Source organism: Microcaecilia unicolor, chromosome 13, assembly GCF_901765095.1.
Source record: "Microcaecilia unicolor chromosome 13, aMicUni1.1, whole genome shotgun sequence".
NCBI classification, from domain to species: domain Eukaryota; kingdom Metazoa; phylum Chordata; class Amphibia; order Gymnophiona; family Siphonopidae; genus Microcaecilia; species Microcaecilia unicolor.
This window is the reverse complement of record NC_044043.1, coordinates 103249417-103263625: the sequence shown is the minus strand read 5'-3', so window position 1 is coordinate 103263625 and position 14209 is coordinate 103249417. Positions and strand designations below refer to the sequence as shown.

The 14209-nt window shown below is 44.2% G+C and overlaps 1 protein-coding gene across 1 annotated transcript in view; it reads right to left on the bottom strand.

Annotated features, from left to right (window-relative positions):
- Positions 1–14209, bottom strand: part of RCC2 (regulator of chromosome condensation 2) — a 64388-nt gene that overhangs the window by 35393 nt on the left and 14786 nt on the right. Inside the window, 3 exon segments of the mRNA XM_030222241.1 lie at positions 4622–4710; positions 7568–7699; positions 12255–12398. Of these exon segments, the coding sequence (XP_030078101.1) occupies positions 4622–4710; positions 7568–7699; positions 12255–12398 (365 nt within the window).

Here is a 14209-nt window from a genome sequence, read left to right as displayed (position 1 = left end):
GATCTGGGGCAAGTCACTAACCCTCCATTACCTCAGGTACAAACTTAGATTGTGAGCTCTCCTGGGACAGAGAAATATCCAGAGTACCTGAATGCAACTCACCTTGAGCTACTACTGGAAAAGGTGTTGAGCAAAACCTAAATAAATAAAGATTCTAGAATTCTAAAGAATAACAAGATTCCATGTAGAACCCCAAAGAGTAACAAGATTCTTTGGGGTGGAGGAGTGGCCTAGTGGTTAGAGCACCGAGGTGGCCGGTTCAAATGCTCCTTGTGATCTTGGGCAAGTCACTTAACCCTCCATTGCCTCAGGTACAAACTTAGATTGTGAGCCCTCCTGGGACAGAGAAATATCCAGAATACCTGAATGTAACTCACCTTGAGCTACTACTGAAAAAGGTGTTGAGCAAAACCTAAATAAATAACAACGGGTATTCCTCCAATCAAGGTGCAGGTCAGAGGCAATCCAGATGCAAACACACGCAGAGGGGTTAGAAAGAATTCCTTAAGTCATGTTTAGTTTCTCCACTACTGGACTAGGGCAGCTCATTGGTTTGCTTCCACCTAACCTGCCATGATAGCAACAAAGCACCATAGTAGATGATGGCTGATAAAAACCTGAAGTCTATCTATTCTGCCCAAGTCACATTCATTCTCAATTTATGATTAAACCAACAATAATGTGGAACAAAATATGTATACTTGCCGGGGGGAGGGGGGGGAGGGAGAGTAAAGATGGCGACATTCTAGATCATGGGCATTTTTGCATTTTTCCAATTCCTGCTCATGCGTTTTCCTTTCATTGATTATGGCTCTGAAGAAAAGGGGGAAGTTGACTCATCCCCCAGCTCCACTGGCAATTTCTTTACCACAACAAATGCTGCACTCCTTGGCGGTACAGCGCAGAGAGAGGTCTGAATCACTTAGGAGACAAACACGTTCTCAGAACCCACCAACAGCAACAAGTTGATATTTGATTTGCAGGACCATCAGCTGGTGTTGCAGGGGTCACATCTGAGAGCAAAGTCACTGAGCTGAGCTGGACATATCAGAAAAGGAGGGCGGGAAAACCAAACGACAGTCGGCGTGGTTAAAAGTGAGGTAAAGGAGGCTATTGGAGCTAAAAAGGAATCCTTCAGAAAATGGAAGGAACCGAATGAGGAAAATAAGAAGCGGCATAAGGAATGCTGCTTTTAACTCCTAACCCTTGTTCACTTGTTCAGAATCCTTGTTTTATCATCCTCACTTTAATATTCCCCTATCTCTTGTTTGTCCTGTTTGTTTGTCCTAATTAGATTGTAAGCTCTGTTCAGCAAGGACTGTCTCTTCATGTTCAAATGTACAGCGCTGCGTACGTCTAGTAGCGCTATAGAAATGATAAGTAGTAGTAGTAGTAAGTCAGATGCAAAGCGCTGATAAGAAAAGCAAAGAGGGAATTTGAAAGAAAGATAGCGTTAGAGGCAAAAACTGATAGTAATATTTAGTGTGTAAAAGGGGCGATCAAGAAAAACTAAATGAGTCCTTTGCTTTGCTCTTCAACGAGGAAGATTTGGGTGGGTTACCGGTGCCGGACAGGGTATTCGAAGCTGAAGAATCGGAAAAACTTACTGAAATATCTGTAAATCTGGAAGACGTAATGGAGCAGTTCTGCAAACTGAAGAGTACCAAATCTCCTGGACCGGATGGTATTTACCCTAGGGTACTGATAGAACTAAAAATGAGCTGGCAGAGCTACTGTTAGTGATTTGTAATTTATCCTTAAAATCGAGTGTGGTACCGGAAGATTGGAGGGTGGCCAATGTAACGCCAATATTTTAAAAAAGTTCCAGAGGAGACCCGGGAAATTATAGACCGGTGAGTCTGACGTTGGTGCCGGGCAAAATGGTAGAGACTATTATTAAGAACAAAATTACAGAGCAAATTCAAAAGCATGGACTAATGGGACAAAGTCAACATGGATTTAGTGAAGGGAAGTCTTGCCTCACCAATCTGCTGCATTTCTTTGAAGGGGTAAACAAACATGTGGACAAAGGTGAGCTGGTTGATATTGTGTATCTAGATTTTCAGAAGGTGTTTGATAGGTCCCTCATGAAAGACTACAGAGGAAATTAGAGGGACATGGGATCGGAGGTAGTGTCTTACTGTGGATTAAAAACTGGTTGAAACAGAGAGGATTAAAAGGTCAATATTTGCAATGGAGAAGGGTAGTCAGTGGGGTCCCTCAGGGATCGGTGCAGGGACCACTGCTTTTTAACATATTCATAAATGACCTAGGGATGGGGGTAATCAAATTTGCCGATGACACAAAGTTATTTAAAGTAGTCAAATCATGGGAAGATTGTGAAAAACTACAAGAGGACTGGGAGACTGCGCGTCTAAATGGCAGATGACGTTTAATGTGAACAAGTGCAAAGTGATGCATGTGGGAAAGAGGAACCCAAACTAAAACTACATCATGCAAGGTTCAGCGTTGGGAGTCACGGACCGAGAAAGGGATCTAGGTGTCGTTGTTGATGATACATTGAAAACTTCTGCTCAATGTGCTGCTGCGGCTAAGAAAGTGAATAGGATGTTGGGTATCATTAGGAAAGGGATTGAAAACAAAAATAAGGATATTATTCTGCAGTTTTATCGCTCCATGGTGCGACCGCACCTCAAGTATTGTGCTCAATTCTGGTCGCCGCACCTCAAAAAACACATAGTGAAATTGGAAAAGGTGCAGAGAAGGGCGACAAAGATGATACAGGAGAAAAGGCGGCTGAGGGGAGATATGATAGAGGCCTATAACATAATGAGTGGAATGGAACGGGTCAATGTGGAGCGTCTGTTTACGCTTTCCAAAAATACTAGGACAAGGGGGCATGCGATGAAGCTGCAGTGTGGTAAATTTAAAACAAATCGGAGGAAATTTTTCTTCACTCAACGCGTAGTTAAACTCTGGAATTCGCTGCCGGAAAAGGTGGTTAAGGCGCTTAACTTAGCGGACTTCAAAAAAGGGCTGGACGGCTTCCTGGAGGAAAAAGCCATAGAATGTTATTGAATGGACAAGGAAATAATACAGTATTTCTAGGATGGCGGGACAAATTGCTTGTTCTTTTGGCCGCTGTCGGTGACAGGGTGCTGGGCTCGATGGACCCTTGATCTGTCCCAGCATGGCGATGCTTATGTACTTATGTTCTCAGCAATGACCACGAACACTTCAACATTGTGACTCCCATTCAGTATTCCCTGCCTGGCTCACTGCCAGCAAAAAAGTTTCTCCTTATCAGGAAAGCAGAGAATAGGCAATAATGTCTCTCGGCATATTACTCTTCTTTGAGCCCAATGCTCTTTGAGCACACTTCTTCAAAACGGTGGCATGACCTCCTTGCAACCCACTACTTTATTACTGTGCAAACCTGTCTTGTAATTTCTCCACCATCTGTGCCCTCCTGGGAGTCTGGAATCCCTCATAGTCTCAAGTTTCTTCCTCTAGAGCAGTTCTCCAAGTGCTCGACTTTTGAGAGGACCTCCTCAGTTATCTTCTTCATCTCTCCTAGGCATTGTTATAGCTGTCCTATGTCTACCCCACTCTCCTCCAGTCTGCTTCTGCCTCCGCCGTTCAACATCCAATTTCATTTATATCTGTTCACAACTCTTCTAAAATATTCTGGTTATCTCCCTGCATTTTCTTAGTCTTGAGCTCATCAAACCACTTATAAAATTCCATGCACCTAGGGGGGAAGATCTATTTCCTATTTGTGTACTGGCTCAAGGGGTTGCACACTCTCCCCTTCAGTGCTGCGATATTCTGTCAATTCTCCATCATATTGGGATCACTCAGTGCTCAAACAACTCCCTCCTAGTGTGTATAAACACAGAGTCTCATAGTCACTCCTCTTCCTAAGTCCCGCCTATTTATTAATTCATTGTATCCGCCTTTACCCACAGCAGGTAACAAAAAAACATACATAGCATAGGACACAACAAACAATAAATCAAACAGCAATTAATACATCAACGCATTTCCAAACAGTCGGATAAAGCAAAAAACAGTCACTTCAATACACTTCATTCTTCTAGAAAGGCCTTTAAGAATTGTTTGAAACATTGAATATTTTTGTTCAATCTTACGTATCCAATCAAACCATCCCATAAGAGTCTTTCATTCACTCCTCTTCCTTACTAACTTCCCTCCTACAGGCCTCCAACCCCGTAATACAAGTCACCAATGGCTGCGGTTGCAGAAGTGTAGAGCTATGAGTGGGGTAGGTGTCTAAACATGGGGGTAGGGGCATCACAGTCCCTTTGTACTCTACACTATGTTTTAACCTTCCCACTCATCCGTCTTTCTTCCAACTCCCTTTTCACTATGGTGTTCAACACCCTTCTTGTCCCTGCCCCCTCCTTGGTCGAGGTGCTGCTCACCCTCACCAGCTGGCTGATTACAACCAGCATTAAACTCTTCTCCTCAGGTGTGGCCTGGGTTCTCCAGCACCAGTACTATTCCTAACATCCACTGAGGCTCGGACCCGGGATTCCACCAGTCATGCTGCTCAACAAGCAATCAATCAATCAATCAATCAATCAAGCTCGCTTTGACATAAAGTGGAAAGATGCTTAGATCGCAGAGGGACACCTACCTGTGTAGGGCTTGGAACAGCATCCGTTTGGTTACCTATACCCAGCTGTCCCATCTTGTTCTCGCCAAAGGCAAACACCAAGCCGGCTTCTGATTTACAAGAGAGTCAAAATGTCATAGTTGAAATGTAAAACCTGAGTGTTGAATTAAATACAGGAACTTTTATACTCAAGGCAGCAAAGAACAAAAATGAGGAAGACAAGAAAGGAGAAATTAGGTGTTACCTGTTAATTTATTTTCCTTTAGTCCCTCCATACCAGTACAGACAGGTGGGTTTATGCACTCTCACTAGCAGATGGAGCCTGAGAACCACCGAGTTTTAAGTATACCTATACGAGATCAGTGTAGTCCCCTTAGATTAAGGCTGCAGGACAGGATTCATCCAGTCCTGGGTTTACTCTGTTACATACAGGGACTTGTAGTTCTGATTTTCCCAGTGTATTTCCTAAAAAAAAAAAAAAAAAAAAACCAAAATCCACCCCAGGAGTTCCCTGCAGCATGGAAACAAGAAAGACCACCACCAAAACAGGAGGCTGCTCCAAAGCAGATGTTGTAGGCAAGTTGGCAGTAGTTCCTGCTGAAACCGGGGGCTGCTACCATCATCACAGGAACATCACAGCTGCCTGCCTCAGTCACGTGCTCATGGAGAGTCTTTGCCTGAGGCGCACTCAGGGCAGCAGCAGCAGAAACCTCCAGCCCCCTGCAGGCTGCACAAAATTTACACAACCTTGCTGTGTCCCAAACCCTACAGTTGACAAACGGAGCAGTATTTGAACCTCTTAGTGCTCACAGCGGCAGAGAGAGTCTGCGGCAAATGGCAACTGCAAGAACCACAGGCAAAGAACCTTCCTAAGGTCCAAGTACCCAACCAGGACTGCACAGGTTTACCACTTCCACCATCTGCTGAAGAATGAGAAGAGACTGACTCTACGGGGACCTGACAGATCTTTTATAAGCTTACTTAAAACTCAGCAGTTCTGTCTCCATCTGCTGGTGGGAGTGCATAACCCATCCGTCTATGGCAGTCTGGAAAGACATTACAAAAATCTGACCTGGATACGCAGCAATTTCCAGCTTCTACTACTGGGATATGGACGGCTGGGTCTTTCTCTGCCATCATGTACTACGCTAAAGCCAGAAAAAAAAGCTTGGAAGCCCCAAGTACTTCTCTTACTGTTCCAGAGCAAGAAGGCTAACAATGAAATCACATGTACTGAACCAGGCATAAAAAGTTTAAGAAAATTTGTACTGTGAAATATTTCATTGCCAAGTGCCTGGTTCTCTGGAGCCTTCTACGTTTCTGAGAAAATAGAGAAAATCAGAGAAGCTTCAAAAACCATTTAACTAAGGCAGGCAACACTTTTTGGAAATCATGTCATAAAATAATTGGAACTGGTTAAATGCATAAAAGGTATGATTCATCTATCTAAACTAAAATTTAATTAAATTTTCACTCAAACTGTACAAAGCAGATTACAAGAACAATCACTTCATACAAACAAGAGCCGAGATCCTCCATCATCCTATTTAGTACAGGGATTCTCAACCAATGTGTCCGGAAAATACGTGTATCACAAGAGCTGCGAGGTGTCATCCAAAACTTGATATAGATAGCAAACCCATGTTTTCCTTAATAGCCAAGTGCATCAGGAGTCAGATAGTTAAAATGAACATATCCACTTCCTATTTCTGCTTCCCCACATCTCCCAGTGATCACTACCACTACCAGACCCAACTGGAAATACTGCAGGTCTGCTGACCCCCCCCCCCCCCCCCCCCCCCCCCCCTCTGCAATTCCCCAACTAACCTGAACAGCCAACAGCCTGGGATAGAAAAGCGGCATTCTGCACCCTCCCATCTGTCAGCCTAAAACAGTAATGATCCTCTGAGGCTGCGATCACTCCCATTACTAAATGCAGAGGAGAAGCTGATCCAAGAAAACACCCGTTTTTCTTTCTCCTTCTGCCCATTTAGTGCGCATTTGAGTAGCACAACTCCATATCAAAAACAGTGTAAAGAAAGGCTGAGAACAACTGCAGAGGCCAACCAAAACTGAAACCACAGCCGAAATCCATGGCTCATCGGCCGGAAACGGAACCATGTCCCCGGCCCTGGCAGGCCAGCCTCTCCTCCACCATTCTGCCCTCCTCACCCTCCCAGGCCACACACCACTCTGCCCGCCTCACCCTTCCCCCACAGTAGGCTGGTCTAGTGGTGTCTTCAGGGCAAGAGCATCTGAAGTTGCTTTTGCCCCCGTCTGCTGTGCTGAAAAAAAGGTGGCTGAGACTTCCCGTGACTGCCTCACGAATCTGCTGCAGGTCGTCGCGGGAATGGCCTGAACAGCTTCTCAGGATTTCAGGAACTTGTCCAATACTCACAGGTTTTTAATTTGGCCCAGCGGTTTCCTCCTGAACTTCCAGCTGCACTGAGCTCTCTGGCACTAAAGCACCAGAAGCCTCCATTCGAACTACTCAGGGCTTCCCCCCCTCCCCCCACCCCTGATTCACACATCTCTCCATCCAATTCAGACATTACCAGAGACCAGCAAACACAGCTCCCCCCCCCCCCCCCCCCCCCCCCCCCCCCCCCCCACAAAAACAAAAAAAAACCTGGCTGATGTAGACCTTAAATCTGGCCACTAGGTATTCTCTGGGACTCCTTCCATCCCTCCCAGAAGCTGTGAAAACTGCCCCATAACATTTCCAGCTCCAGCAGGCCTGACGAACGGAGTTCACTACCATTAAGTCACCAGTCTGGCCTGCAGATGCTTCTTCTTTCTCCTGCTTCCCCTCCCCTCTAATGTCCCATTTGAGATGCTCGAGTATGCTACAGACCTGAGAAAGGCATTTGCACCCCCTCCTGAATCCTGCTACAGAATTATCTTTCCTCATGGTATCCCATAAGCTCTCTACTGGCAAGGATCCATTCGATATGCCCTCCCTTGTACCTGTCAGTGCCAGCGTATGGTTCCTTCCACAGGCTGCTGACACAAACACCTCTGTGTTCAGAGACTCGATCTGTTTTGGGGCGTCCACTCGCTTTGTATCTCCATGTCCCAACTGACCTTTCTCGTTGCGACCTACAAAATATTGACAGAACATTTCATTTAAAATAAGAATAACTAAACCAACCTCCAGACATGAGGGACCTCTAGAGAAAGGCTTGAAATATGGGGAGAAACTGGGTGAAGAAAGTTTATAAACTTGATCCCTTATCAACAAGCTGGAATCTTACAAGAACCCCCAAATTACGTAATTTATGCACAATCGGAATGTCCTCATTGACAAACCTAAAGTTCAAAGGCAACTCAGAAGAAACATGTGTAGCAAGTAACAAAATCTTTGTTTTGTTAATATTCAGTTCAAGACAATTAGCAAACTACAATAATGAAATCTCAGTCTTGACTTTTCCACAGTAGCAGTACAATTGAGTGGATTCTACCTCAGTTCGTCAATTTACTTCAAACATGCTTACAGAATTTAATTTAGCAGATGTCTGTTTAATATCCATTTGCCTATTTTATTAATACTATTTCACAGAGGTATTGAAAAATGAGGGAAGGGTTTCTTTCGCGCAGAAGTTCTGTCCAGAGTCAGTCTAAATGTGCCAACATTGTCCGGTCCAGATCATTATTTGCTGCCAAGGTCATATAGAGTTAATTATGTTCAGTGGAAAAGAAATCTGTTGGCTCAGGCTGCTCACGATGTGAATATTCTATCATTGTTTCATTATTGCTACCAAGTATTACATATCAAAGGCATTTTCTTTAAACTTTGTTTTAATTCATTTATCCGGTCCTTACATGCACATGGTTTTGCTTTTTAAACCCAAAGGTGAATCCTAAGGGTGGTGGAACAATTAGGTATAAACTGTGTTGTTTCTGACTGTACTTGTTTTGGACTGCTTTGGGTTTTACAGATCTGTACATCTGATATCTAGAATTTTGGAAGTTGGAAAAAAGAAAATAAAAATTGAGTTTTAGATGTACTCTGTAGAAGTTTTTCAATGTGTGTATGGATGCCTGTTCTGGTGTGTGCATGTCTATACATATGGATATGATTTCTGAACATACGACATCATTAAAAGGAAAGACTTTTAAATGCCCAGTTGGGTATATATGCTAATCTCAACTTTGTTAAATGTGTCAGACATATCCATGTATTTGCTCCCATGATATAACTGAATTCTATTATTCTGTCTTACTGTATTTTCAAATATAAGCCATACTGAACTCGAGTTTGCTTCAGATAATGTGGGATGCAAGTGTAAAATAATTTTAAAAAACCCAATCCTTTATCCTCCACCTTTTAAGACACTGCCTATCCAGCTGGATGGTGATGGCACAAGGAAAGCAAGTTTGGTCCAGTGAAGACTAAATCAAAATAACCTGTTCCTTAGTCACTTCACTGGCTTCCGATCAGATACCGCATACAATTCAAGATTCTCCTCCTTACCTACAAATGCACCCGGTCTGCGGCTCCTCACTACCTCTCTACCCTCATCTCCCCCTATACCTCCGCTCACAGGACAAATCCCTCCTTTCAGTTCCCTTCTCCACCACTGCCAACTCCAGGCTCCGCTCATTCTGCCTTGCCTCACCCTATGCCTGGAACAATCTTCCTCAACCCCTACGCCAAGCCCCCTCCCTACCCATCTTCAAATCTCTGCTTAAAACTCACCTCTTCAATGCTGCTTTCGGCACCTAACCTTTCGTGAAATATAGTATGCCCTATCAGACGGACTCTACACTTGTCTTTAGATTGTTTAGTTTGTCTTTAGATTGTACACCTGTCTTTTAGATTGTAAGCTCCTTGAGCAGGGTCTCTCCTTCCATGTTAAATTGTACAGCGCTGCGTAACCCTAGTAGCGCTTTAGAAATGTTAAGTAGTAGTAGTAGGTGGGCTTTAGTATTACCATATTGAAAATGCGTGGATCCATAGGAGTCTGACTTTTTCAATAGGAAGCATACTACGGTTCACTATATTCACTGCTGCCTTTTTAAAGGTACAGTTACTAATATTTGTGTGTTCAGAACTGGTGTATGCTGTAGGGGCAGCCTAGTTCCCTTGAGTGCTGTGTGGCACAGCCTAGTGTATTCATAGTAACATAGTAGATGACGGCAGAAAAAGACCTGCGCGGTCCATCCAGTCTGCCCAACAAGACAACTCATGTATGCTACTTTTGTGTAAACCCTACTTTGATTTGTACCTGTGCTCTTCAGGGCACAGACCGTATAAGTCTGCCCAGCACTAGCCCCGCGTCCCAACCACAGGCTCTGGCATAGACCGTATAAGTCTGCCCAGCACTATCCCCGCCTCCCACCACCGGCTCTGGCACAGACCGTATAAGTCTGTCCAGCGCTATCCCTGCCTCCCAACCTCCAGTCCCGCCTCCCACCACTGGCTCTGGCACAGACCGTATAAGTCTGCCCCGCACTATCCCCGCCTCCCAACCTCCAGCCCCGCCTCCCACTACCGGCTCTGCTATCCAATCTCGGTTAAGCTCCTGAGGATCCTTTCCTTCTGAACAGGATTCCTTTATGTTTATCCCACGCATGTTTGAATTCCGTTACCGTTTTCCTCTCCACCACCTCCCGCGGGAGGGCATTCCCGAGTGATTTCCCCTTTTCCCTTGAGTGCCTAGTGGCACACCTTAGAGTATTCCTTGAGTGGCTTCCCCTTTCCCTGTGTGCTGAATGGTTCAGCCTAGAGTTTATTCCTATAGTTGATTCCCTTTCCCTTGAGTGCTGTATGGTACAGCCTAGTGTTCCCTTCTGGGGCTTCCTGTATTCTTGATCACCCTGTGGCACAGCCTTGTGTATACCTTTAGAGGCTTCTGTCTCTCACCCCTTCCCTGCACTGTGTGCGCTACTTGTGCTCCCGTTCCTTGGGGAACCCTTTGTTGTTCTTTCTCCCCTTCCCAAGTGTGACTGGGTTCCCGGTCGGCTGTGAGGCCCGCTTGCTTGGACTCTGCGCGAGTGGGTTCCCGATTGGCTGCGAGGCCCGCGTGAATGCTCTCTCTCCCATTTTCTGGTGGTGCCTGTTGGCTGTTGTATATGTGCGCGGCTTGGTGGCTGGGGTGGTGCGTAGGGGCTGTTCGGTCTACCCTAGGCCCTGGCCAAAATCCTATATTAGGCCTCGGCCTGGGCCCAAGGGCTCACGTCCCAAATAACACCCTGATTCTGTAGGGGTCTTTTCCTGCTGCCTCACTTTTGCTGGTTAGGCCTGAACCATCTTTTCCTGAACTAAATATGGATTCTGCATCCTGAGGCCTGAATACATCAGAAACCAACTTTCTTCAAGGAAAAATACTTCTTGGAATAACTGTGCTAGTGACTTCACCATCCAAGGACAATGTGTTTATGTGCACTAGCCAGACTCTTTATCTCCTGGCAAGGTGCGCAGGTGCGTGCCTTAATAGAGGAAGTCTCCGGTAAATCTGTAAACCATGGAGGGGAGTTTGCTACCATCAGACTTGTAACTCTTAAGTTTCTTGCTGGAATCACAAGGCCTGATTATTATGACCGTGAGTACTGTGGTAGATGGAAGTACACAGTTTGTGATTGGTCCATAGGTGTCACCTGGACCCAGAGGAATGCCAATGATGGGCAGGAGAGAAAGAAAGAAAGAAGAGAAGAAGACTGCCTGGTGGATAGTTCTCTCTCTGTGGAGACAAAGAAGCTGATTTGCCCCAAACACCTGTGAACTGAACTCTGTGCGGCACACTGCATGAAGTACAGTTTAAAAGCAGCTCTGTGACTTTCTATGAACTGAGTAACCAGCTGCACGGAGCAGGGACCGTGAGATTTTCCTGATCTACAAGGACTCAAAGGTACACTCTGCTACAGCTGGAAGAAACCCGATTCTGCACATCACCTGAACTCTGGGACCTACAGGTCCACAATGGTGAGAGAAGCAAGAATTTTCTTCTTATGGCTCTGGTTTTAGTTAGGTTTGGTTTTGCCTGTAACTAATTGGTGGTCAGTAGCCTAATACTACTGCTGTTGGTAATCTTTTCTCAGGATATATTATAGCTGTAAAATTACTTATATATATATATATTTTTTTTTTTTCATATATCCGTATAATAATCAGTATATTTTGGTAGTGTACAGAGTTTTCTAACTTGCTTTGCATTTTGCCATACTGCTATTTCTTTTACCTATAACAAATAACAGATTTCCATTTCGGCATTATTCCTTTAATTCATAGAGCCTTACACGAACCTAAGGGCCACATTTAGGTACTGCCATATTCCTCAGCAAACGAGTCCAGAGTGATTTTCTGTTATTTTACAAAGTACCTTACTTTTCCTACCCACTAGTGATCGAGGCTGTCACAGATGAGAAGTTATCTTCACCAGACTCAAAAGAGCACATGGAGACCATGTGAAGTGTATGAAATCAGCAAGAGAGTGCACAATTTCTCTGACCCACGAAGTAAAAATTTAAGTTATTAACTACAATTAAGCACAGCGGAATCTGTCTGAAGAGGCCACTCATGACTATCAGAAATAGCTACTGAAGTGCATATTTCACAAATTCAAGGCAAGGTACTAGGAGGAGTGTGTTAAAATCCGATCTACAGTGAGTGTGTTAAAATCCGACCACAAGCTAAGTGGCTCCAACTACTCACCCCAGCTCCAGAGTTTTCCCTCTGTGGTGATGAGAAGACTATGAGCAGCACATGGTCCAGACACCACCGTCTGTACATGAATCCCCGACAGACACCCATACCTATGAGGTCCCCACAAGTTCTGACCAAGATGACGGTAGGCAGCTGGGGAAAAATAAAAGCATGTATCAGATTTGAAAATTTAAAGCAAAGGTATCAGAAAGTGACAGTGTCCGTCCACCCTTCAGAGTGTGACCATCCCTAGGGATACAGGACTAAAGTCATGGATCCAAAATGTTGAGAATGGCCGATTTTCACGTCAAGACTCCAAACGTAGTCACGTTTGATCTTCTGCAACTCTTATTCTTTCACCTAAAAATGAGGGGCTTGGACTGCTGCATTACAAATTCTTTGCCAAGTAATAGAATTCATTAAAGTCTCATTTTTTGTTTCTGGTGACTTTAGTCATGTTCTTCCAGAAATGGTCACATACTAACTCAATGAAAGAGGCAGAGTAGATGCGTCCCAAGTCAGAATCGCAGTCTATGCCACCCCATCCACTGGCACCCCCGCTCTACCAACTGCACCGCGGCCACCACAGGGCAGACAATAGATGGAGAGTGATTTTGGCATCCCATCTCTCTCGCTCCCTGTGCGTCCACACTGCTAGGACAGGCAGAGAACTAATATTTCTACATTTGCTGTGGGGTAACCAGCCGTCACAACGCAGACATATGCAAAATACAGATTTGAGTTTCCGACTTCGCACACCATAACCCCCTCTCACTGTAGTATCCTGCAGAATCTGCAGTCAGAATAAATGTTTACAAGTCTGAATAGATCTCAGGCTCCTTTCATTTCACTTAAGTTTTCCAACTCCAATGCTCTTGAACACTGCCTAATTTTTTAGCACAAGATAACTTTCCCACTTCTCACATGCACTGACTAATATTCTCTCTTGTTCACATTTCTACGCCTTTTCGGTGCATGACACACATAAGCAGCAGCATCTAGATGTGACTGCAAAGCGTCCAGGACCTCTGCTGGCAGCGTTTCAAAACAAGCCAATTTTCCTGCTCGCTGCACACTGCCAGCTAATTGTACAAAGAACTTACATCAAAGCTGGAAAACATTGCAAGACAATAAATGACAGAGAATAAATTCCAAAATGGCCATGCCAGTCTGCCCAGTAAGGAGCTTGGGCTGCTAGTCTGCCCCCTCCCAAAAAAAAGAAACCTTCTCAGAAGTGCAAAAGTTGTCATTTCATGGCTCCTTTGAGCAGAAGCAATCAGTGCTTGGATGGCTTCTATCTTTTGTATATATCCCAGTCCTTTCTGAATCCCATTACATTTACTGTCTTCACCACCTTCTCTGGAAGGGTATTCTAGGCCTCTACCATGCTTTTCATTGGAAAGGCTCTGTTCATTGCGTATTAATAAATTTTTCAGCTAAAGTGATTAAAAAAAAAAAAGATATTAACCCTGGTTTCATACAAATAATACTCAGGTCTTGCTACCAATATTTTGCACTGGAACCTTCTTTGAGAGTTCTAGGAGTTATATTAGACCTTAATTTATTGACGTCACCGCAGATTTCTTAAAGGGTCTTTTTACTAAGGTATGCTAACAGATTTAGCACACTAACGATTACCACACGCTAAATGATAAGAAATATAATGGGCATCTTATTTAGCACATACTAAACCCATTAGTGCATCTTAGTACAGAAAATATATATTTTTTAAATATGTCAACTTTATCGTATTAAAACATATTTTCTGCAAGACCATCTGGAACTGTACAGACAACTACATTATCACATAAGCATTGCAATAATGGAACAGACCAAAGGTCAATCAAGCCCAGCATCCTGTTTCCAACAGTGGCCAATCCAAGTCACAAGTACCTGGCAAGATCCCAGAACAGTACAATACATTTTATGCTGCTTATCCTAGAAATAAGCAGTATATTTTCCTC